Source organism: Chiloscyllium plagiosum, unplaced genomic scaffold (genome assembly GCF_037043375.1).
Source record: "Chiloscyllium plagiosum isolate Xiang-an unplaced genomic scaffold, Cpla_swu_hap1 HiC_scaffold_22, whole genome shotgun sequence".
Classification (NCBI taxonomy): domain Eukaryota; kingdom Metazoa; phylum Chordata; class Chondrichthyes; order Orectolobiformes; family Hemiscylliidae; genus Chiloscyllium; species Chiloscyllium plagiosum.
The window spans coordinates 67,053,247-67,076,975 of record NW_028270160.1 but is presented as its reverse complement, the minus strand read 5'-3'; the positions used below and the strand labels follow the sequence as shown (position 1 = coordinate 67,076,975).

At 53.0% G+C, this 23,729-nt stretch overlaps 2 protein-coding genes across 5 annotated transcripts in view; both read left to right on the top strand.

The window, feature by feature from the left end:
• Positions 1-11,077, top strand: part of ccar1 (cell division cycle and apoptosis regulator 1) — a 151,592-nt gene extending 140,515 nt beyond the window's left edge. The window contains exon 25 of the transcript XR_015760974.1: positions 10,943-11,077. The gene's annotated coding sequence lies outside the window, so the exon portion shown is untranslated. The remainder of the gene's footprint in view (positions 1-10,942) is intronic.
• Positions 11,078-12,231: 1,154 nt separating this feature from the next.
• stox1 (storkhead box 1) overlaps positions 12,232-23,729 on the top strand; it is an 81,217-nt gene continuing 69,719 nt past the window's right edge. For all 4 annotated transcript variants that reach the window (XM_087999159.1, XM_087999158.1, XM_043683137.2 and 1 more), the window contains exon 1: positions 12,232-15,814. In XM_087999159.1, coding sequence (XP_087855285.1) covers positions 15,523-15,814 — 292 coding nt within the window. In that variant the 5' untranslated portion in view covers positions 12,232-15,522. The remainder of the gene's footprint in view (positions 15,815-23,729) is intronic.

The following is a 23,729-nucleotide window of genomic DNA, read 5'->3' as shown; positions in this document are numbered from 1 at the left end:
AATTAGTGAGGATTCGAAAATGACCCTCCAAAATATGTTAGTTCCTCCCTGGCTTTCTTTAGTAACCTTGACATAATCCATCCAGCCTTGATTTATTCGACTTCAAGGATGTCATTACTTCCACAGTTCCTCTCACTTAATGCTCATTTTATCTAATATTTCACACACTCCTTGAACTGTATCATCCCATGCTCAGTAAGATCCTGCCCCACATATTTTGCATCTAGTGTACTTATACTAGGTTGTGCTTGATTTTAGATTAGATTTCCTACAGTATGGAAACAGGCCCTTCAGCCCAACAAGTCCACAATGACCCTCCAAAGATTAACCCACCCAGATTCATTCCCCTACCCCATATTTACCCCTGACTAATGCACCTAACACTCTGGGCAATTTAGCATGGCAAATTCACTTGACCTGCACATTTTTGGATTGTGGGAGGAAACCAGAGCACCCAGAGGAAACCCATGCAGACATGGGAGGATGAGTAAACTCCAGACAATTGTCCAAGGCGGGAACCCTGGCACTGTGAGGCAGCAGTGCTAACCACTAGATGACCGTGCTGCCAATGTTTCTGTTTTCCTGATTTGCTTTATTTTAGTTTCATCTGTCTGCTTTGTATATTCTTCTAGGTTTTCATCAAAACATGGAAAATAGGAGCCGGAGGAGGCCATTTGCCCCTTCAAGCATGCTCCACCATTTAATATGACGATGGCTGATCATCCAACTGAATACCCTGTCCCTGCTTTCTCCCCATATCCTTTGATTCCTTTAGCCCTAAGACGATATCTAACTCCTTCTTGAAAACATCCGGTGTTTTGCTTTCTGTGGCAGAGAATCCCACAGTCTTGCAAATCTGTGAAGAAATCTCTCCTCACCTTAGTCCTAAATGTCTGGTTCTGGACTTCTTGGATATCAGGAATGCATGCTGTCCTTATGTTTAACCTGTCTAGTTTTATTAGAATTTTATAAGTTTCTATGAGATCCTGCCTTATTCTTCTAACTGTCAGTGAATATAATCCAAACCAATCCAGTGTCACTTCAAATGTCAGTTGCGCCATCCAAGGTATCAGTCTAGTAAACCTTTGTTGTACTCTCTTCATAGCCAGATATCTTTCTTCAGACCAATACTTGTGGTCTGTACAATTGCAGAAAGACGTGCTCCTGTACTCAAATTCTTTAGCTATGAAGGCTGACATACCATTTGTTGCCTTCATTGCCTGTTGCATGCTGACTTTAAGTGACTGGTATGCAAAATAGACAGGGCTCATTACAGCTTACCCTTTCCCAATCTATCACCTTTCAAATAATCTGCATTCCTGTTTTTTTTTCTCAATTGGATAATCATAATACTTAATTTGCAATGCATTTGCCCACTCACCCAACGTGTCCAAATCTCACTGAGGCATAGAATCACAGAATTCTACAATATAGAAGGAGATCTCCATGTCTGTATTGGCTCCCAAAAGAGCTACCCAGCTGGTCCCACTTCCGGTCCTATCTCTGGGGGCTTCTAATTTCATCCCTTTCAAATATATATCCAGTTCTTTAGAAACCTCCTATGGAATCTACCCTCACCGCTCTTCTAGACACATTCCAAATCTTAACTTGAGTAAAGTTTCTCCTTATCTCATTCCTGGCTTTCTCGCTGACAGTTTTGAAATTATGACTACTCGTTGCTGACATACCAACTAGTGGCAACAGATTATCCTTACTTACCCTATCAAAATTATTCATGATTGTGAAACACCTCAGTAAGGTCACTCTTTCAGCTCCAAGGAAAACAAACTCAATCTCTTTAATCTTTCCTCGTATCTAAAATCCTTCATTTCTGGTATCATTCTAGTACACCTCCTTTGAACCCTCTCCAAGGCTTTAATGTGTTTTCTTACATAAAATGGCCCAAACTGAACACAATACTCCAAATATGATCTGACCAATGATTTGTACAGGTATGGCATCACTTCCTTGTTTGTGTTTTTTATTCATTCACGAGATGAGGGCATCGCTGGCTAGGCAGCAATTATTGCCAATTCCTAATTGCCCAGAGGGCAGATAAGAGTCAACCACACTGCTGTGGATCTGGAGTCACATGTAGGGCAGACCAGATCAGGGTGGCAGTTTCCTTCCCTGAAGGACATTAGTGATCCAGATGGGTTTTTTCAACAATCAACAATGGATTCATGATCATCATAAGAAATATGTGTGTGAACCCTTTTTCCCTCTGCTCTTGTACTCCCCTCAAAGTTGTGCCATTGAACCTGTATTGTGTCTCCCTGTTTCTTCTATCAAAATGCATTATCTCACATTTCTCTGCATTGAATTTTATCTGCTGGGTGTCTGCTCATTTGGCCAATTTGTCAATGCTCCCCATTCTGACTTTTTCCACTTGGCCTGCTTCATTAACAGCATCTCTGCATCCTCCTCACAGTTCACCCTCCCACTCAGCTTTGTGCCACCTGACAACTTGAAGATATTACATTCAGTTCCTTCATCTAAATCATTAATCTATATTGACAGTAGCTGGGGTCCAAGCACTGGTTCCTGTGATCCGCCAATAGTCACTGCCTGTCACTCAGGAAGAGGCCCAGTTATTTCTACTCTTTGTTTCCTGTCTGCTAACCAGTTCTCCATGTCAGTACGCTACCCTGAATTCCATGTTTTTTAATTTTACATGCTAACCTTATCAAAAACCTGAAAGCCTAAGTAAACCACATACACTGGCTGTCCCTTACCAACTCTACTAGTTACATCCTCACAAAATTCCAAAAGATTTGTCAAAATCATGATTTTCCTTTCTTAAATCGATGTCGATTCTGTCCAATCCTGTCACTGTTTTCCAGGTTCTCTGCTTATAAATCTTTTATAATGGACTCGAGGGTTTTCCCCTACCGATGCCAGGCTAACTGGTCTGTATTTCCTGATTTTACTCAACCTTCTTTATTAGTGGGGTTTTGTTAGCTCCCCTGTGATCCAAAGGAACTGTTCCAGACTCTTGGAATCATGAAATATGAATATCAAAGCATCCACTATTTCGAGGGACACTTTGAAAATTTCTACAGTATTAACTTTTTCATAACTGTTGCAGGCTTTCTTTTAACTTTTATCCTTCTAGATAACCTGAGAGCTCTAAATTAGGCAGCACTACCCTTTTTCTTTATGGAGACATATCCACATTGTGCTTTGCATTGCCTTCCACTGAGTCATTCTGTTTCATTTTTCAAAAACCTCTTCTGGTCGGTTTCAGAGAACCTCCCACTTGGAGCAATAAACTGATCCAAAGCAATGAAGTTGCTGCGTTAATTTGGTGAATCACTGGGTGTAAAACAAGACAAATCCCAGCCCTTTATCTTAGTCAAGAAACTATTCAGCAGTTTGATCTGACCAATCTCTTTAGGGTATGTGGCGCCATTCCAAAGCCCCTTGCGCCTGTTGGTGATATGCTGAAGACTTTAGCTGTCTCATGTAGAGAGTCCATATTGTGTGAGTAATTGAGTTATCCATTCAACCATTAACTGATTCAGATTGTTCTGGGGGAAATAGAGTCATAGAGATGTACAGCACGGAAACAGACCTCTCAGTTCAACTTGTCCATGCTGACCAGATATCCTAAATTAATCTAGTCCCCTTTGTCAGCAGTTGGCCCATATCCCTCTAAACACATCCCATTCATATCCAGATGGATTTTAAAAATGTTGTAATTGTACCAGCCTCCTCCACTTCTTCTGGCAGCTCATTTCAAACGCACACCACCCTCTGCATGAAAACGTTGCCCTTCGGTCCCTTACAAATTTTTCCCCTCTCATCCTAAACCTACACCTTCTAGTTCTGGACTCCCCCACTCCAGGGAAAAGACCTTGTCTACGTAACTTATCCATGTCCATCATGATTTTATAAACCTCTATTTGATCATCCCTCAGCCTCCAACACTTCAGGGAAAACAGCCCCAGCCTATTCAGCCTCTCCCTGTAGCTCAAACCCTCCAACCCTGGCAACATGCTTGTAAATTTTTTTCTGAACCCTTTCAAGTTTCACAACATCCTTCCTATAGAAGGGAGACCAGAATTGCGCACACTATTCCAAAAGTAGCCGAACCAGTGTCATCTTGGAATATATGGGTAGAAGATACTGATGAGCCCTTTTTATCTCGGTAGGAGTCCAATACAATACTCCGCTGATCAGTTCCCCAAAAGCTGGTATTGGAATTACTGGAGTAGGTTTTCTTGTAGGTTGATATTTCCTCACAGGCTGCCACTGCTTTTATATTCTATCATAATCTTTTGGAGATGGACTCCCAAGCCATTCAAGCTTAGCAGACTGGACCTTTTGGGTACCAACAAGGTCAGCCATTGGAAATCTCAATGTTTGTCTCTGATACCTAAGAGGGTCAACTTTTCTGTTCAGGTCAATGAGGTCTACACCTGCTCATCAGGATATCATTCTTGAAATAGCACTCCAGAATTCCCTCTACTTTGGCTTCAATCTGCTAGTCTGTGCTAAAGTTTTTAACATTTGAGTTGATTTGTTGAACCTTGAACAGGGAAGACCTGTTGGTACTTCCTTTGGCTCATCTGAATTTCTAAAGAAAATTTTCAACAGCCAGATTATATCATCCCACAATCGGGGAAAATCCCAGAAACCTACTACTTTCATTTTTGTCTCCCTTTCCTCCGTTGGGGAGGCCAATAGGGTAGCTATGATCCTGTATCCTACCTGGAGGATGTCAGTATCCTTCATAGGTAAATAGGGACAGTCCTGAAACAAAGTCACACTCCAGGTGTGCTCAATGTAAAGGTACAATTTCTCCTTCTATGCAATGCATTTCACTCAGATGTCTATTTCCCATCTGATAGCTGACTATCAGATGGGAAAATCCTCTTTCCCAGCCAGACAGATCCAGTGACTCCCATATCTTTCAATTGGGCAATGGTATATGGTACCATTTGAGGGCTGTGGGGACACTTCCCTTTTAAAAAAGAAACTCAGGAATTCTGTTATTGTATCACATGCACCTACACATTTACAGGGGTTAATTTCCATGGTCAGAGCTACAATCTTATCTGCTATACTTTCCCATCAGAGTCCCTTATCCTGCACTGATCTGGTAAGCCCCAATGAAACCTGTAAATTTATGCTTTAATGGGCTTTTGTAGAAAGCTACAGGTGAGCTGTTTTGAAGCAATGTAAATTTACAGGCTTTGCTGTTTTGAGCACTTGCTTTCCTCACCCTGTGCATCCAGTTTTACTTTGAGATGTATATTTATATGCATTTTATATTTGTTTCAGAGTTTGGATTGGAGCTAATAGCATGTTTTGGTCTGTGAGATTGATGGAATTTAATAATTAAACTTTAAAGTATTTTGTCACAATCTATAGATGAAATTCTTCAAAAAAAATATTGAGAGAATTCCTGGTGCGTCATGAGATTTTGTCTTATTTTTACAAACAAACAATCAAACCTGCAGAATACCTCCAGTCCAAAAAACAACCCTCCACCACGCTCTGTCATCAAGTCAATTTTGTATGGAATTGGCAAGCTCTCCCTGAATCCGATGTGATCTCACTTTACTAATTGGTCTATCATGTGGAAACTTGTCAAAGGCTTTACATAAATCGATGTTGACAATGTCTACTGCTCTGCCCTCATCAATCTTCAAAAGCCCCTGTCAAGTTTGAGACGCAATTTCCCATGCACAACTGCTGACTACCTCTAGTCAATCCTTGCCTCTCCAAATGCATGTTATTCCTATCTTTCAGAATCCCTTCAACAACTTACCCCCCATTGACGTCAGACTCCTAGGTCTGTAGTTGCCAGGCTTCTCCTTACAACCTTTTTAAAATAAAGGCACACTGTAGCTAACCTCCAGTACTCTGGCACCTCACCCACGGCTGTAGATGATACAAATGCCTCTGCCAAGGGCCTCGCAATTTCTTCCTTCACTTTCTACACCTTTACACTTGATCAGGTTCGCATAATTTATCCACTTAGTGTTTTTTTTTAATTCATTCACGGAATGAAGGCGTCGCTGGCTAGGCCACATTTACTGCCCATTCCTAATTGCCCAGAGGGCAGTTGAGAGTCAACCACATTGCTGTGCTTCTGGAGTTACCTATAGGCTAGACCAGGTAAGGATGGCAGTTTCCTTCCCTAAAGGACATTAGTGATGGGTTTTTCCAACAACTGACAATAGTTTCATGGTCATGATTAGATTCTTAATTGGAGATTTTTTAATTGAATTCAAATTCCACAATCTGCCTTCAAGCCCAGGTCCCCAGAACAGTATCTGGGTCTCTGAATTAACAGTCCAGTGATAAACCACTAGACCATCGCCTCCCCAATGTTTTATAAAACCTCCAACACTACTACTACTGTATCTAACCTTCAGAACATTGAGCTGCTAGTCCTGACCCTTGCTCAGCAATGTTTCTATATTAGCTATGATTACCCAGTCCCATGTTCCCATACGTGCCCTGAGTTAATCTATCTTATCTGTAAGACTCTTTGCATTGAAATAAATGTAGTTTAACTTGTCAGAGTTACTGCATTCTCTGACTTGTTCTTGCCTGCCTTTTCTTATGAACTTGTTTTTTAAATTCAGAACCATCCTCATCTGTCTTTCTATTCTCACTACTACTTAGAATGTTGCCATCCCACCCCATCCTACTAGTTTAAAAGCTGCTGAATAGCACTAGCAAATCTCCCCTCCAGGAATATTGGCCCCCTTCCAGTCATTTTGAACTGGACTTTTCTGCCCCAGAAGAGATCCCAGTGATCCAAAATTCTGAATCCTTGCCCACTTCACCATCTCCTCAGCTATTGCCCTATCTTCTTATTCCTATTCTGACCACTACATAGCACATGGGGTAATCCAGAGATTAGTACCTTTTTAGATTCTGCTTTTCAACCTTTCACCTAACTTCCTATATTCCGTCTACAAGGCCTCAACCCTTTCCCTAATTATGTTGTTCATGCCAGTGTGTACTTCCAGCTTCCCATCTCCCCATTGACAATATGCTGCAAACGTTTTCAGACAACCTTGACCCTGGCACTAGGGAGGCAGCAGATCCTGAATTCATGCTTACGGCCGCAAAATCTCCTGGCTGTATCCCTGACGGGAGAGTCCCCTCTTACTCTTTTGAATCTTGACAAACCAAACATAAGGTTCATTCTTGGTGCCCAAGATCTGGCTGTCTCTTCTATTTTCCTCTGAGAGACTATCCCCTTCAACAGTACCCATAATAGTATATCTGTTTGAGAGAGGAATAGCCACAGGAGATTCCTGAACTTCCTACCTTGCCTGACAGTTACCCATCTATCTGACTGAACCTGCAATGTAACACCTCTCTAAATCTACTAACCACCACACTGTGTGTCTGTTATATGCTCCTTAACTGACTGACTGCCTCTCCAGCAATTCCAAAATGTCTGAAATAGATGGTGCCTGTAGACATTGTCATTATGCACAGTCAACTGTTCCCTAAACTCCCATATTAGACAGGAGGAACATACTATTCCATTGACTGCCGTTATTGCAGTTTAAAAATGTGCTTGTTGATTTGTCTAAAAATACCCATACTTTTCTTAAATCCGGTGTTTATTCTTTCTGGCTGCTGGTTAAGTATTTTGGGGTGAATTGTAGAGCTGGTGAACTATTCAGTTACTTTGTAGGGTTGGATGTGGTTGCTCTTGCAGTGCTAAGCACTGCTTTAATACCCTAAATCTACTAAAAAGAAATTGGTTTCAAACATAGTGAAATCAGCATGATGGCTACCTTGGATGGGAGGATAAATGGGGATAGAGAGACAGTCTAGATTTGTATTACAAAGAGAGCTATGAACTGTATGGGTTGAAATGGCCTCTGAGGCATAATGATCATTGAAAATGGAGAAAAATACTTGCTAGTTGGCATGGCAAAGCTACCACTTGAGATGGAAAATGATTTGCAGCAGTAAGGGAGACACTAGAATAAATTAAGCTGTCGGAAGAGGGAAGAGAGCAGTAGCACTCAGCCTATGAACGGGTCTATATAGAGTCTTCAGGGACCACCTTTCCCCTGTCAACTTTAGTGAGATGTACGAGGTGCCTATGTTTCACTAAGAAGGTTTACATTGAAATCTCAATTTCTACAGCCACAGATGAAAAAAGATTGCAGTGTAAAGGTGACTTGCTTTAAATCTTCCAAAAGAAGTAGGAGCGGAGGAAACTATACAAACCTCAGATCTACCTTGCTTTTTATTAAGATCATAGTTAACTTTCAATTTCAGTCGACTTTCTTGCCCAATCCCATACAGTTGATTCAATTAGATTCCAAGAATTTGTTTATCTCAGCCTTGAATATGCTAAATTAGTGGTTTAAAACAATTCCAAACTTCACATCTTTTGAGTGAAATAAAGTATTCTCTGCTGAATTGAATGACTGATTCCTTATCCTGAGGGTATACTGCCTAGTTTTAGACTGTACAGCCTGAGGAACAGTCTCTCAGTACCTTACTTCGAAGAGATCACTTCTCAGCCTTCTGAACTCTGCAAGGCACAGACCAGGTCCACTTGATCCCTCTTGTGGGATGACCCTTTCAACCCAAACTTCTATGCGACTAATGAATTTTAGGCTTCAACATGAGAATGCTGGTAACATCTCTCAATTTGTAGCTCATAGATGAGTTAGCGGAGTGGCACGTGGCTCAGTGGTTAGCACTGCTGCCTCACATCACCAGGGACCCAGGTTTGATTCCAGCCTCAGGCAACTGTCTGTGTGGGTTTCACGTGATTCACGTGCTCCGGTTTCCTCCCACAATCCAAAGATGGTAACTGGTACATAAACTGCCCATGCTAAATTGCCCATAGTGTTCAGGATTGTGTAGGTTAGTGCATTAGTCAGGGGTAAATATAGGATAGGGAATAGGTTTGGGTGAAATACTCTTCAGAGGGTCAGTGTGGATTTGTTGGACCAAAGGGCCTGCTTCCTCTCTAGGAATTCTAATTCTTAGGGAGGTCACTGAGGCATTGTGCCAAGACAAATATCTCTAACTATAGAGTAGAATGTGATTGCACTCCTTTTGCCTTCTATGCTTTGTTTGATTCCACCATTTTCATTAACAGAATAGGATTCCACTCCATTAGTTTACAGTTGGTTTTGGCAACTGTCATAATGTCTTTATTCTGTTGGAAAATCAGGCTTATTTCTTTCTGATGTGGATTATGACTTTGGTCAGAAACTTGCATATATCAGCATACCAGAAATGCAGTGCAAGTCCTGTTGATGTTTAAAAAAAATGAAAAAGCACACAATTGGTATTTATATTGTTACAAATGACATTTATATTGTTAGAACTACTGAGCGAGTAGCTAGAGTAGCCATATTTGATTTGTCCAGTATATGATTTATACATCATTCCATTTTAAGTGTGCAGACCTTATCACACTTAATGAAAAGGAGAAAGAAAGATGGCAACTTTGGAGGCTGTACTTTCTATTGCTATACAAAGCCAACTTTATCAGGGGTGCTTTCATGTAACTTAGATACACCTCACTGTACATAATATTCTTCAAATGTTTCTAGGTTTCTTTTTCAGTATCTATAGCTGGGTCTTCTCAAAATTTGTTCTGTCTTTCATTTGACTCCAGACATGCAAAACATTAAATTATTAACTTCATAACAAGCAAATCACTTGTGTGTTCCTCCAGTGCCTCTTGTTTTATTTCCCTATCTTGGAGCTTCAGCAAGGTGCTCCCAACTGGCTGAAGTCTGCTGAACTCTAATTGAGGGATCTTCAAATATTCCTCAAGGATAACATAGAATGTGCATCCACAGATGGTATCATTTGACTCCAGCCATATGAGCTTTCTGGATAGGAGGTAAACGAAGGTACTGGTGGGGCAGCAGACAAAAGACATTAAGTTTTTCCAAAATGCTGGTACTACTTAACTGGGGCACTACAGTAATAATCCTGTTGATTTTATAAAGAACAGATGCCTCAAGTCCCTTCTCAGTTATGTCATTAAACAATAATGGCTTCCATTGCAATAATTTATTATAGTGAAAGCTGTAAGATATGTTGCAAATATTCCAGTACTACAGCTGTATTGACCATGGTGATAAACCATCCACCATGGATTCCAATCTCCTTAAGTTAATGATTCAGACCTAAATGAAGGAGGCATATTCAAGATGTTCACAGATGACATGAAAGTTGATGGGTTTGCAAAGGATAAACAGCAGGTGGAAATCAGCGGACTTGTCAGGTGTGTCAGAACAGTAGCAAATGGAATTCAACCAGGAAAATTGAGTGGTATATGAGGTACCAGTTAGGCCCAAGAGTGGAGTACTGCTTGCAGTTCTGGTTACCACATTATGGAAGGATGTGATTGCACTAGAGGTTGTGCAGAGGATGTTTAACAGAATGCTGACTCGGCTGGAAGGTCTGAGCTAAGAAGAAAGATTGGACATGCTGACATTGTTTTCTTTGGACCAGTAAAGGTTGGGAGGTGACATAAAAGATTGTATGAGGTTGAGGGGCATAGATAAGTTGGTTAGCAAGACTTTTTTTTCCATTAGTAGAGAGGTCAATAACAAGGAGGCATAGATTTAAGATGAGGTAGAAAGCGAAGAGGGGAAATGAGGTCACGGTGGCTGTCTGGTTAGCACTGCTGTCTCACGGCATCAGGGACCCATGTTCAATTCCACCCTGGAGCAACTGTCTGTGTGGAGTTTGCACATTCTCCCAGTGTCTGCGTGGGTTTCCACCAGGTGCACCGGTTTCCTCCCACAGTCCAGTGAACTGGCCATGCTAAATTGCCCGTAGTGTTAGGTACATTAGTCAGAGGGAAATGGATTTGGGTGGGTTACTCTTCAGAGGGTCTGTGTGGGCTTGTTGGGCCAAAGGGCATGTTTCCACACTGTAGGGAATCTAATCTAATCTAATCTTTCGTTTCCATCCACAGGATGAAGATCTAGACCCCTCCAAAAGGGCCTCTTGGTTCAAGATCAGTCAAAAGAATCAATAGGAGTACAGTCTGTTTAAAGCAAGGTTACCAGTTTAATAAATAAAGGCAGCCTAGCGCGGATTTGTCCAGCAACACAGAGGTTAAAAGTTTCTGTGTTTCATGGAGAAATGGCACAATTACATTAGAAAATTACACATTATTTATATGCTTTTTAAGAGATAGGGACAACCTTAATTACAAGAAAAGATGAATCACACATAACAAGGTGACATGATTTACAGCAGGTTAATACAATAATGTTCCCCGGGAAAAGGTTTCTTAATTACAAGAAAAGTCCAATCAGCTGTAATATGGTGACGTGATTGACAACAGGCTAATCCAATGGTATTTCTTGGAAAATAAATCTTATTTATGTAAATTATTTAAATATCTTTTTAGATCCTCATCCAAAGATGTACAAGCTAGGTAGATTTGCCATGCTGAATTGCTAATGGTTAGGTATATTATCAATGAAAAAATGCAGGGTTACAGGAAAAGGCTGGAGAGGTGAGTCTGGCTGGGATGCTGTTAGAGGCTTACTGTGGACTCAATGGGCCAAATAGGCTGTTTCCACACTGTAGGGATTCTATGATTTTAAGTCGACTTTGAGTTTTTAGTTTCAACCTATGAAATTCAAAAACACTCTCTTTTTCCCTTACTTCTCTTTCTCCCTTTCTTCTCTCTTTCCCTTTCTTCTGTTAGAGCCTTTCTTTCCTTTCTGTTCTTTTCCACTGCCTTTTAATCATAATTCAAACTGTCATTTTCTTTTCTTGTTCAAGCTGCTTCATTTCCAAAGATTTCGATGGTATTCCTGGTATAAATACTGCACAACACAGGCAACCCTAATTCCAGCTTGTTTGTTAATTCCAAAAGCTTTGCCTTGCCCACTTTCTGTAAAACTCTTGAACTTCGTCCACTGCCAGGAAATTCTTAGTGACTGAAAGAACCAATACTACAGAAGGCACAGTCAAAACGTGTGGCACTGGAAAGGCACAACAGGTCAGACAGCATCCGAAGAGTAGGAGAGTCGATGTTTCGGGCATAGGCCCTTCATCAGGAATGTTGGGGGTTGGAGAGAGAAAGGGGGCTGAGAAATAAATAACAGGGTGGGGGAAGGTAGCTGGGAAGGCAATAGGTAGATGCAATTGGGATGAGAGTGGTAGGTCGGAGGGGAGGGTGGAGCAGATAGATGGGAAGGAAGTTGGCAGATAGATGAGGTGTTTAGATATGCAGGAAAATCTCTGACAGATGTGAAAAGATCCTTTGGGGTCTTGGACAGAGGTGAGGGGGGAGGTGGGAGTTCAGGTTTTCCACCTCTTGCAGTGGCGAGTGAAGGTGCTGGGTGTGGAGGGTGAGTTAGGCATGGACCAAACGAGAGAGTCACGAATGGAATGGTTTCTGTGGAATGCAAATAGGGGTGGGGAGGGAAATATAGCTCTGCTGGTGGGGTCTAATTGTAGTTGGTGGAAATGGCGGAGGATAATGTGCTGTATACTGAGATTGGAGAATCAACGTTTCGGGCATAAGCCCTTCTTTGGGCTTATGACCGAAACGTCGATTCTCCTGTTCCTTGGATGCTGCCTGACCTGCGCTTTTCCAGCAACACATTTTCAGCTCTGATCTCCAGCATCTGCAGTCCTCACTTTCTCCTGTATATGGAGATTAGTGGGTTGGAAGCTGAAGACCAGGGGGATTCTATCCATGTGATTAGAGGAGTGTTGTCCAAGAGCAGAGGTGCAGGAAGTGGAGGGTGTTGTTGATCACATGGGTGGGGAAATTGCAGTCTGTGAAATAGGATGCGCTGAAGGGCATTGTTAATCATGTTGAAGGGGAAATTCCTTGAAATAGAATCTCCTCCACTTCCTGCACCTCCGCCCTTGAACCCCACCCCACCAACAAAAAGGATAGAAACGCCCCCACCCCGGCCATCACCTTCCATCCCAATAATCTCAGCATACAGCGCATTATCCTCTGCCATTTTGGTTGCAGTCTTCCTAAGGGGAAAATGAGGTATTTTCTTCCAGCTTGTGCTGGAAGGTATGTTTTTGGGCCCTTGGATACAGAGAAGGTAAATGGGCAGGTGTTACACCTTTGGTAGTTGCAGGGGAAGGTGCCATGGGACTGTGGGTGGGTGTTGGGAATGAAGGAAGATTGGACCAAGGTGTCATGAAGGAAACTTGGCCCTGCAGAAGGCGCACAAGGAAGAGGAGGGGAATGTGTCTGCTGGTGACATCTTGCTGGAGGTGGTAGAAATGGCAGCTGGATGTGGATGTTGGTGGGATAATAGGTAAGGACAAGGGGAACTCTATCGCTGTTGCAGGAGGGAAGAGAAGGGGTGAGGACAGATGTGCGGCAGATGAATCAGACCCATTGACGGCCCAGTTGCCAACGGTGCTGGGAAATGCACGGTTGAGGAAGAAGGTAGACATTCGAGGCTCTCGTTGAGGTTTGCCTCATCAAAACGTATGTGATGAAGGAATTGGGAGAATGGAATGGAGTTCTTAACAGAAACAGGGTGCGAGGATGTATTTTCCAGGTAGCTGTGGAAGTCGGGTTTATAGTGGACATTGGTGGCAGAAATGGAAATAGATGTCAAGGAAGGGAAGGGAGGAGTCAAAGATAGACCAGGTGAAAGTGAGGGTGGGGTGGAAATTGGAAGCAAAATCGATTAACTTTCCCAATCCCAGCCAAGAGAGGGAAGCAGCATTTATGATATCGATATATTAAAGAAAGAGTTGTGGGTGGGCTCCAGAATAGGACTGGAACAAGGAATGTTCCATGTAACCCATGAAGAGACAGGCATAACTGAGGCCAATGGCCACCCCTCTGACCTGGAGAAAATAAGTTAAAAGAGAAGTTGAGGGTGAGGCCAAGCTCAGCCAAGTGGAAGAGAGTGATGGTGAGTGGGGATGATTCAGACCTTTGTTTCAGGAAGAAGTGGAGAGCCCTGAGACTATCCTGGTGGAGGATGGATGTGTAAAGGGATTGCACATCGCTGGTAAAGAGGAGGCGGCTGAAGCCTGAAAACTGGAAACTCCAAAACTGGCGTAAAGTGTCAGAGGAATTACGGGTGTACGTTGGCAGGGACTGGACCACTGGAGAAAAGATTCAATTAAGGTAGAAAGAGATGGGTTCTGTGGGGTAGGAGCAGACTGAAACAATGGGCAGTCCTGTTTTTGGATTTTTGGAAGGAGGTAGAAGCAATCTGTGGGGCTGGTGGACGATCAGTTTGGAGGCAGTGGGGGAGAGGTCACCGGATGAAATGAGCCCTGTGACCGTGGTTGACATAATGGCCTCATGTCATCGTGGGCTCATGATCCAGAGGTATCTGTACAACAGCACCAGCCTTATTCCAACTATAGAGTCAGAGATGTACAGAATGGATATAGACACTTCTATCCAACTCGTCCAGGCTGACCAGATATTCTAAATTAATCTAGTCCCATTTGCCTGCACTTGGTTTGTATCCCTCCAAACCCTTCCTAACCATATACCTATCCAGCTACCTTTTAAATGTAATTGTACCAGCTCCACCATTTCCTCCGACATCTCTATCATACACCCTGTGAAAAAGTTGCCTTTAGGTCCCTTTTAAATCTTTCCCCTCTCGCCCAAAACCTATCCCCTCTCATCCTGGACTTGTGGAGCATCTTCGTGTGGCTTCAACTTGCCACAAGGCTGAGAGCGCAAATGATGCGATGTTGTCTCACTTCCTTTCATAATGTGTACTGTCTCATTAACTCGGTCAGACTGACATCCTTCCACTGAACAATAGGGAGATGGTGCCTGCAATTCTGTGGGAAATCGGACAGTACCTCTGCAGAGCAGACATGAAGGGTCGGATGATCTAACCATGCTTCTCTTCCTCATGGATTGGCAGAATCTAATTGTTCTGATTTCGAAATGTTCCAGCGACAGATGCCAAGCGGGATCGAATTGCCATCAGCCTTTACAAAAATTATGGGACAACGTTTGATACACAGATAGCAAAACAATTCTATTCTGATGGATAAGCACTAAACACAATTTGGAACAATCTGTGCTATCGCTTCCAATGGTCCACCCCTTTCCTCAACCCTAGTATCTGACCAATTTCCACAATATAATAAAACAAAGAACTGCGGGTGCTGAAGATCTGATTGAAAACAGAAAACGTTTGGAGAAACTCAGTAATTGGGTCTGGTAGCATCTGTGGAGAGGGAAACGGTTAACGTTTCAAATCCAGTGACTTTTTTTCGAACTGATCACCTGGTGCCCACTTTCCACATTGTAGTCATTCACCGTTATTAACTAGTTGTGTATTTGCACAAAGCCAACTTTACCTTCTAAAGTTGTAACAATCAGGAATACACTGACTTTTGAATTGTTTCTGGAACTACCTCAGAATCTCCAATGAATTAGGCACAAGCCTGCCCGCGCGGTTACTATGGTTCCGGGTGATTGACAGCGACTGGTCGCGCCCTCACGGTTGCTAGGCAGCAGCGTTCAGGCCGGAGTCCGGAGAAGGGAACGGGATCGTGGAGACGAGAAGATCCACCATGTCGGTGCAGTTGGCCCGGAGCTCACTGGCAATGGTTCTGGGGGTTCGGGAAGCGGCCTCGAGGCCGGACCTGAGCGGGCAGCAGTTGCTGGCACAACTGAAGGCGGAGAACCGGCGCAATGTGTGGGATGGGCGGCTGGTTCAGGCCGTATCCGGCCTCCTGCTCCTCGGCTGTCTGGATAGCTCGGTCTTGCTGCTAGGTGGCAGCGCCTCACACCTACAGGTCCTGAGGGAAGCTTGGAGCCGGAGAGCACTGAGGGCCCCCCGCGGATTCCGTATCAAAGCCATGGGTGAGTGTCTGGAGAGAGAGAGACTTGGGTACAGCGAGAAGTACAATACTGAGAGGGGGTGTTGGGGGGAAGGAATGGGAGGGGGAGAGGGAAAAAGGGGTAGGATGAGGGAGAAGGACGAGTGGGTGAAGGAAAGGGGGAGATTGAGAACGGGGAGGCGGAACGAGGGAGAGGGAAGGACGAGAGGGATGAAGGAGGAGGAGAAGATGGATAAAGCAAGGGGGCAAGAGGGGAGGACGTGGGAAAAGTGGGAGAGGAGAGCAAGGGGGAGGGGAGGAGAGCTGGAGGGAAAGGAGAGCTGGGGGTATGAGGGGAGGGGGTGTGAGGGGACGGAGGGGGAGAGGGGGGTGTGAGGGGAGGGGGGGTGTGAGGGGAGGGGGGGTGTGAGGGGAGGGGGGGTGTGAGGGGAGGGGGGGTGTGAGGGGGGGGTGTGAGGGGAGGGGGGGTGTGAGGGGAGGGGGGTGTGAGGGAGGGGGGGTGTGAGGGAGGGGGGGTGTGAGGGAGGGGGGGTGTGAGGGAGGGGGGGTGTGAGGGAGGGGGGGTGTGAGGAGGGGGGTGTGAGGAGGGGGGTGTGAGGGGAGGGGGGTGTGAGGGGGGGGTGTGAGGGGGGGGGTGTGAGGGGAGGGGGGTGTGAGGGGAGGGGGGTGTGAGGGGGGGGTGGGTGTGAGGGGAGGGGGGTGTGAGGAGGGGGGTGTGAGGGGAGGGGGGTGTGAGAGGAGGGGGGTGTGAGGGGAGGGGGGTGTGAGGGGGGGGTGTGAGGGGGGGGGGTGTGAGGGGAGGGGGGTGTGAGGGGGGGTGTGAGGGGAGGGGGGGGTGTGAGGGGAGGAGGGGGGAGGGGGGTGTGAGGGAGGGGAGGGGGGGTGTGAGGGAGGGGAGGGGGGTGTGAGGGGAGTGGGGGGTGTGAGGGGAGGGGGGAGGGGGGGCTGTGAGGGGAGGGGGGAGTGGGGGGTGTGAGGGGAGGGGGGGAGGGGGGGGTGTGAGGGGAGGGGGGGAGGGGGGAGTGGGGGGTGTGAGGGGAGGGGGGGAGTGGGGGGTGTGAGGGGAGGGGGGGAGTGGGGGGTGTGAGGGGGGGAGGGGGGAGTGGGGGTGTGAGGGGAGGGGGGGAGGGGGGAGTGGGGGGTGTGAGGGGAGGGAGGTGTGGGGGGTGTGAGGGGGGAGTGGGGGGTGTGAGGGGAGGGGGTGTGAGGGGGGAGTGGTGTTGTGAGGGGTGTGTGGGGGGTGTGAGGGAGTGAGGGGAGGGGGTGTGGGGGTGGAGAGAGGGGGTGTGGGGAGGGGAGGGGGTGTGGGGAGGGGAGGGGGTGTGGGGAGGGGAGGGGGTGTGGGGGGAGAGGGGGTGTGGGGGAGGAGAGAGGGTGTGGGGGGGGTGGGGGGTGTGAGGGGGGGTGGGGGTGTGAGGGGAGGGGGAGTGGGAGGGGGAGGGGGAGTGGGGGTGTGAGGGGAGGGGGGAGTGGGGTGTGAGGGGAGGGGAGTGGGGATGTGAGGGGAGGGGGGAGTGGGGTGTGAGGGGAGGGGAGTGGGGATGTGAGGGGAGGGGGAGAGGTGTGGGGGAGGGGGAGTGGTGGGGGGTGTGAGGGGGAGAGGGGGTGTGGGGAGTGGGGTGTGTGAGGAGTGGGGTGTGTGAGGAGTGGGGTGTGTGAGGAGGGAGTGGGGGTGTGAGGGGGAGAGGGGGTGTGGGGAGTGGGGGTGTGGGGAGTGGGGGTGTGAGGAGTGGGGTGTGTGAGGGGGGAGTGGGGGTGTGAGGAGTGGGGTGTGTGAGGGGAGGGGGGAGTGTGCGGGGAGGGGGGAGTGGGGGGTGTGAGGGGAGGGGGGAGTGGGAGGGGGGAGTGGGGGGGGGGAGGGGGGAGTGGGGGGGGGGAGTGGGGGGTGGGAGGGGGGAGTGAGGGGAGGGAGGTGTGGGGGGTGTGAGGGGAGTGGGAGAGGGGGTGTGAGGGGAGGGAGGTGTGGGGGGTGTGAGGGGAGGGGGAGAGGGGGGTGAGGGGAGGGGGAGAGGGGGGGTGAGGGGAGGGGGGAGTGGGGGGTGGGCGGGGGGAGTGGGGGGTGGGAGGGGGGAGTGGGGGGTGTGAGGGGAGGGGGGAGTGGGGGGTGTGAGGGGAGGGGGGAGTGGGGGGTGTGAGGGGAGGGGGGAGTGGGGGGTGTGAGGGGAGGGGGGAATGGGGGGTGTGCGGGGAGGGGGGAGTGGGGGGTGTGCGGGGAGTGGGGAGTGAGGGGAGGGGGAGAGGGGGTGTGAGGGGAGGGAGGTGTGGGGGGTGTGAGGGGAGGGGGAGAGGGAGGTGTGGGGGGTGTGAGGGGAGGGGGAGAGGGAGGTGTGGGGGGTGTGAGGGGAGGGAGAGAGAGGGTGTGAGGGGAGGGAGGTGTGGGGGTTGTGAGGGGAGGGGGAGAGGGGTTGTGAGGGGAGGGAGGTGTGGGGGGTGTGAGGGGAGGGGGAGAGGGGGTGTGAGGGGAGGGGGAGAGGGGGTGTGAGGGGAGGGAGGTGTGGGGGGTGTGAGGGGAGTGGGAGAGGGGGTGTGAGGGGAGGGAGGTGTGGGGGGTGTGAGGGGAGTGGGAGAGGGTGTGAGGGGAGGGAGGTGTGGGGGGTGTGAGGGGAGGGGGAGAGGGGGGGTGAGGGGAGGGGGGGTGAGGGGAGGGGGAGAGGGGGGGTGAGGGGAGGGGGGGTGAGGGGAGGGGGAGAGGGGGGGTGAGGGGAGGGGGAGAGGGGGGGTGAGGGGAGGGGGGAGTGGGGGGTGGGAGGGGGGAGTGGGGGGTGGGAGGGGAGGGGGGAGTGGGGGGTGTGAGGGGAGGGGGGAATGGGGGGTGTGCGGGGAGGGGGGAGTGGGGGGTGTGCGGGGAGGGGGGAGTGGGGGGTGTGCGGGGAGTGGGGAGTGAGGGGAGGGGGAGAGGGGGTGTGAGGGGAGGGAGGTGTGGGGGGTGTGAGGGGAGGGGGAGAGGGAGGTGTGGGGGGTGTGAGGGGAGGGAGGTGTGGGGGGTGTGAGGGGAGGGGGAGAGAGGGTGTGAGGGGAGGGAGGTGTGGGGGTTGTGAGGGGAGGGGGAGAGGGGTTGTGAGGGGAGGGAGGTGTGGGGGGTGTGAGGGGAGGGGGAGAGGGGGTGTGAGGGGAGGGGGAGAGGGGGTGTGAGGGGAGGGAGGTGTGGGGGGTGTGAGGGGAGTGGGAGAGGGGGTGTGAGGGGAGGGAGGTGTGGGGGGTGTGAGGGGAGTGGGAGAGGGGGTGTGAGGGGAGGGAGGTGTGGGGGGTGTGAGGGGAGGGGGAGAGGGGGGGTGAGGGGGAGAGGGGGTGTGAGGGGAGGGAGGTGTGGGGGGTGTGAGGGGAGGGAGGGGGAGAGGGGGTGTGAGGGGAGGGAGGTGTGGGGGGTGTGAGGGGAGGGAGGTGTGGGGGGTGTGAGGGGAGGGAGGTGTGGGGGGTGTGAGGGGAGGGAGGTGTGGGGGGTGTGAGGGGGGAGTGGGGGGTGTGAGGGGGGAGTGGTGTTGTGTGGGGGGTGTGTGGGGGGTGTGAGGGGAGGGGGTGTGAGGGGGTGAGGGGAGGGGGTGTGAGGGGGTGAGGGGAGGGGGTGTGAGGGGGTGAGGGGAGGGGGGTGAGGGGAGGGGGGGTGAGGGGAGGGGGTGTGAGGGGGTGAGGGGAGGGGGGTGAGGGGAGGGGGTGTGAGGGGAGGGGGTGTGAGGGTGTGAGGGGAGGGGGTGTGAGGGGGTGAGGGGAGGGGGTGTGAGGGGAGGGGGTGTGAGGGGAGGGGGTGTGAGGGGGTGAGGGGAGGGGGTGTGAGGGGAGGGGGTGTGAGGGGAGGGGGTGTGAGGGGGTGAGGGGAGGGGGTGTGAGGGGAGGGGGTGTGAGGGGGTGAGGGGAGGGGGTGTGAGGGGAGGGGGTGTGGGGGTGGGGGGAGGGGGTGTGAGGGGAGGGGGTGTGGGGGTGGGGGGAGGGGGTGTGAGGGGAGGGGGTGTGGGGGTGTGAGGGGAGGGGGTGTGGGGAGGGGAGGGGATTTGGGGGGGGAGGGGGTGTGGGGGTGGAGAGAGGGGGTGTGAGGGGAGGGGGTGTGAGGGGAGGGGGTGTGGGGAGGGGAGGGGATTTGGGGGGAGAGGGGGTGTGGGGGAGGAGAGAGGGGGTGTGGGGGGGAGAGGGTGTGAGGGGGTGTGGGGGGTGTGAGGGGGTGAGGGGAGGGGGTGTGGGGGTGGAGAGAGGGGGTGTGAGGGGAGGGGGTGTGGGGAGGGGAGGGGATGTGAGGGGAGTGGGTGTGGGGAGGGGAGGGGATGTGAGGGGAGGGGGTGTGGGGAGGGGAGGGGATGTGGGGGGAGAGGGGGTGTGGGGGAGGAGAGAGGGGGTGTGGGGGGGAGAGGGTGTGAGGGGTGTGGTGGGGGGGTGGGGGGTGTGGGGGAGGGGGGGTGTGAGGGGGGGATGGGGGGTGTGAGGGGGGGAGGGGGGTGTGAGGGGACGGGGGGAGGGGGGTGTGAGGGGGGGAGGGGGGTGTGAGGGGGGGAGGGGGGTGTGAGGGGACGGGGGGAGGGGGGTGTGAGGGGGTGAGGGGGGTGTGAGGGGACGGAGGAGGGGAGGGGGGTGTGAGGGGACGGAGGGGGGGAGGGGGGTGTGAGGGGTCGGAGGGGGGGAGGAGGGTGTGAGGGGACGGAGGGGGGGAGGGGGGTGTGAGGGGAGGGGGGTGTGAGGGGACGGAGGGGGGGAGGGGGATATGAGGGGACGGAGGGGGGGAGGGGGGTGTGAGGGGAGGGGGGTGCGAGGGGACGGAGGGGGGGAGTGGGGTGTGAGGGGAGGAGGGTGTGAGGGGACGGAGGGGGGGAGGGGGGTGTGAGGGGACGGAGGGGGGGAGGGGGGTGTGAGGGGACGGAGGGGGGGAGGGGGGTGTGAGGGGAGGGGGGTGTGAGGGGAGGGGGGTGTGAGGGGACGGAGGGGGGGAGGGGGGTGTGAGGGGAGGGGGGTGTGAGGGGAGGGGGGGGTGTGAGGGGATGGAGGGGGGGAGGGGGGTGTGAGGGGAGGGGGGTGTGAGGGGAGGGGGGGGTGTGAGGGGACGGAGGGGGGAGGGGGGTGTGAGGGGAGGGGGGTGTGAGGGGACGGAGGGGGGGAGGGGGGTGTGAGGGGAGGGGCGAGCGGGGTGTGAGGGGAGGGGGGAGCGGGGTGTGAGGGGAGGGGGGAGTGGGGTGTGAGGGGAGGGGAGTGGGGATGTGAGGGGAGGGGGAGGGGGGAGTTGCGGGTGTGAGGGGAGGGGGAGAGGTGGGGGGGAGGGGGAGTGGTGGGGGTGTGAGGAGTGGGGTGTGTGAGGGGGGAGTGGGGTGTGTGAGGGGGGAGTGGGGTGTGTGAGGGGGGAGTGGGGGTGTGAGGAGTGGGGTGTGTGAGGGGGGAGAGGGGGTGTGGGGAGTGGGGGTGTGAGGAGTGGGGGGTGTGAGGGGGGAGAGGGGGTGTGAGGAGTGGGGGGAGAGGGGGTGTGAGGAGTGGGGGTGTGAGGGGTGGAGTGGGGGGTGTGAGGTGGGGGCGAGGGGGTGTGAGATGGGGGCGAGGGGGTGTGAGGTGGGGGAGAGGGGGGGGGAGAGGGGGTGTGAGGGGTGGAGTGGGGGGTGTGAGGTGGGGGAGAGGGGGTGTGAGGTGGGGGGTGTGAGGGGTGGAGTGGGGGGTGTGAGGGGTGGAGTGGGGGGTGTGAGGGGTGGAGTGGGGGTGTGAGGTGGGGGAGTGGGGGGTGTGAGGGGTGGAGTGGGGTGTGTGAGGTGGGGGAGTGGGGGTGTGAGGTGGGGGAGTGGGGGTGTGAGGGGTGGAGTGGGGGGTGTGAGGGGTGGAGTGGGGGGTGTGAGGTGGGGGAGAGGGGGTGTGAGGGGTGGAGTGGGTGGTGTGAGGTGGGGGAGAGGGGGTGTGAGGGGTGGAGTGGGGGGTGTGAGGTGGGGGTGTGAGGGGTGGAGTGGGGGGTGTGAGGTGGGGGAGAGGGGGTGTGAGGTGGGGGAGAGGGGGTGTGAGAGGTGGGGGAGAGGGGGTGTGAGGGGTGGAGTGGGGGGTGTGAGGTGGGGGAGGGGGGTGTGAGGGGTGGAGTGGGGGGTGTGAGGTGGGGGAGAGGGTGTGTGAGGGGTGGAGTGGGGGGTGTGAGGTGGCGGAGAGGGGGTGTGATGGGGGGGAGAGGGGGGTGTGAGGTGGCGGAGAGGGGGTGTGAGGGGTGGAGTGGGGGGTGTGAGGTGGGGGAGAGGGGGTGTGAGGGGTGGAGTGGGGGGTGTGAGGTGGGGGAGAGGGGGTGTGAGGGGTGGGGGAGAGGGGGTGTGAGGGGTGGAGTGGGGGGTGTGAGGTGGGGGAGAGGGGGTGTGAGGTGGGGGAGAGGGGGTGTGAGGTGGGGGAGAGGGGGTGTGAGGGGTGGAGTGGGGGGTGTGAGGTGGGGGAGAGGGGGTGTGAGGGGTAGAGTGGGGGGTGTGAGAGGTGGGGGAGAGGGGGTGTGAGGGGTAGAGTGGGGGGTGTGAGAGGTGGGGGAGAGGGGGTGTGAGGGGTGGAGTGGGGGGTGTGAGGTGGGGAAGAGGGGGTGTGAGGGGTGGAGTGGGGGGTGTGAGGTGGGGAAGAGGGGGTGTGAGGGGTGGAGTGTGGGGTGTGAGGTGGGGGAGAGGGGGTGTGAGGGGTGGAGTGGGGGGTGTGAGGGGTGGTGTGGGGGGTGTGAGGTGGCGGAGAGGGGGTGTGGGGGGGGGAGAGGGGGGTGTGAGGTGACGGAGAGGGGGTGTGAGTGGGGGGGGTGAGGGCGGGAGTGGGGGGGGTGAGGGGGGGTGTGAGGTGGCGGAGAGGCGGTGTGAGGGGGGGGAGAGGGGGTGTGAGGAGTGGGGTGTGTGAGGGGAGGGGGGAGTGTGCGGGGAGGGGGGAGTGGGGGGGGTGAGGGGAGGGGGGAGTGGGGGGTGTGAGGGGAGGGGGGAGTGGGGGGTGGGAGGGGGGAGTGGGGGGAGGGAGGTGTGGGGGGTGGGAGGGGGGAGTGAGGGGAGGGAGGTGTGGGGGGTGTGAGGGGAGTGGGAGAGGGGGTGTGAGGGGAGGGAGGTGTGGGGGGTGTGAGGGGAGGGGGAGAGGGGGGGTGAGGGGAGGGGGAGAGGGGGGGTGAGGGGAGGGGGGAGTGGGGGGTGGGAGGGGGGAGTGGGGGGTGGGGGGTGTGAGGGGAGGGGGGAGTGGGAGGGGGGAGTGGGGGGTGTGAGGGGAGGGGGGAATGGGGGGTGTGCGGGGAGGGGGGAGTGGGGGGTGTGCGGGGAGTGGGGAGTGAGGGGAGGGGGAGAGGGGGTGTGAGGGGAGGGAGGTGTGGGGGGTGTGAGGGGAGGGGGAGAGGGAGGTGTGGGGGGTGTGAGGGGAGGGAGGTGTGGGGGGTGTGAGGGGAGGGGGAGAGAGGGTGTGAGGGGAGGGAGGTGTGGGGGGTGTGAGGGGAGGGGGAGAGAGGGTGTGAGGGGAGGGGGAGAGAGGGTGTGAGGGGAGGGAGGTGTGGGGGTTGTGAGGGGAGGGGGAGAGGGGTTGTGAGGGGAGGGAGGTGTGGGGGGTGTGAGGGGAGGGGGAGAGGGGGTGTGAGGGGAGGGGGAGAGGGGGTGTGAGGGGAGGGAGGTGTGGGGGGTGTGAGGGGAGGGGGAGAGGGGGTGTGAGGGGAGGGAGGTGTGGGGGGTGTGAGGGGAGTGGGAGAGGGGGTGTGAGGGGAGGGAGGTGTGGGGGGTGTGAGGGGAGTGGGAGAGGGGGTGTGAGGGGAGGGAGGTGTGGGGGGTGTGAGGGGAGGGGGAGAGGGGGGGTGAGGGGAGGGGGAGAGGGGGGGTGAGGGGAGGGGGAGAGGGGGGGTGAGGGGAGGGGGGAGTGGGGGGTGGGAGGGGGGAGTGGGGGGTGGGAGGGGGGGAGTGGGGGGTGGGAGGGGGGAGTGGGGGGTGTGAGGGGAGGGGGGAGTGGGAGGGGGGAGTGGGGGGTGTGAGGGGAGGGGGGAGTGGGAGGGGGGGGTGGGGGGTGTG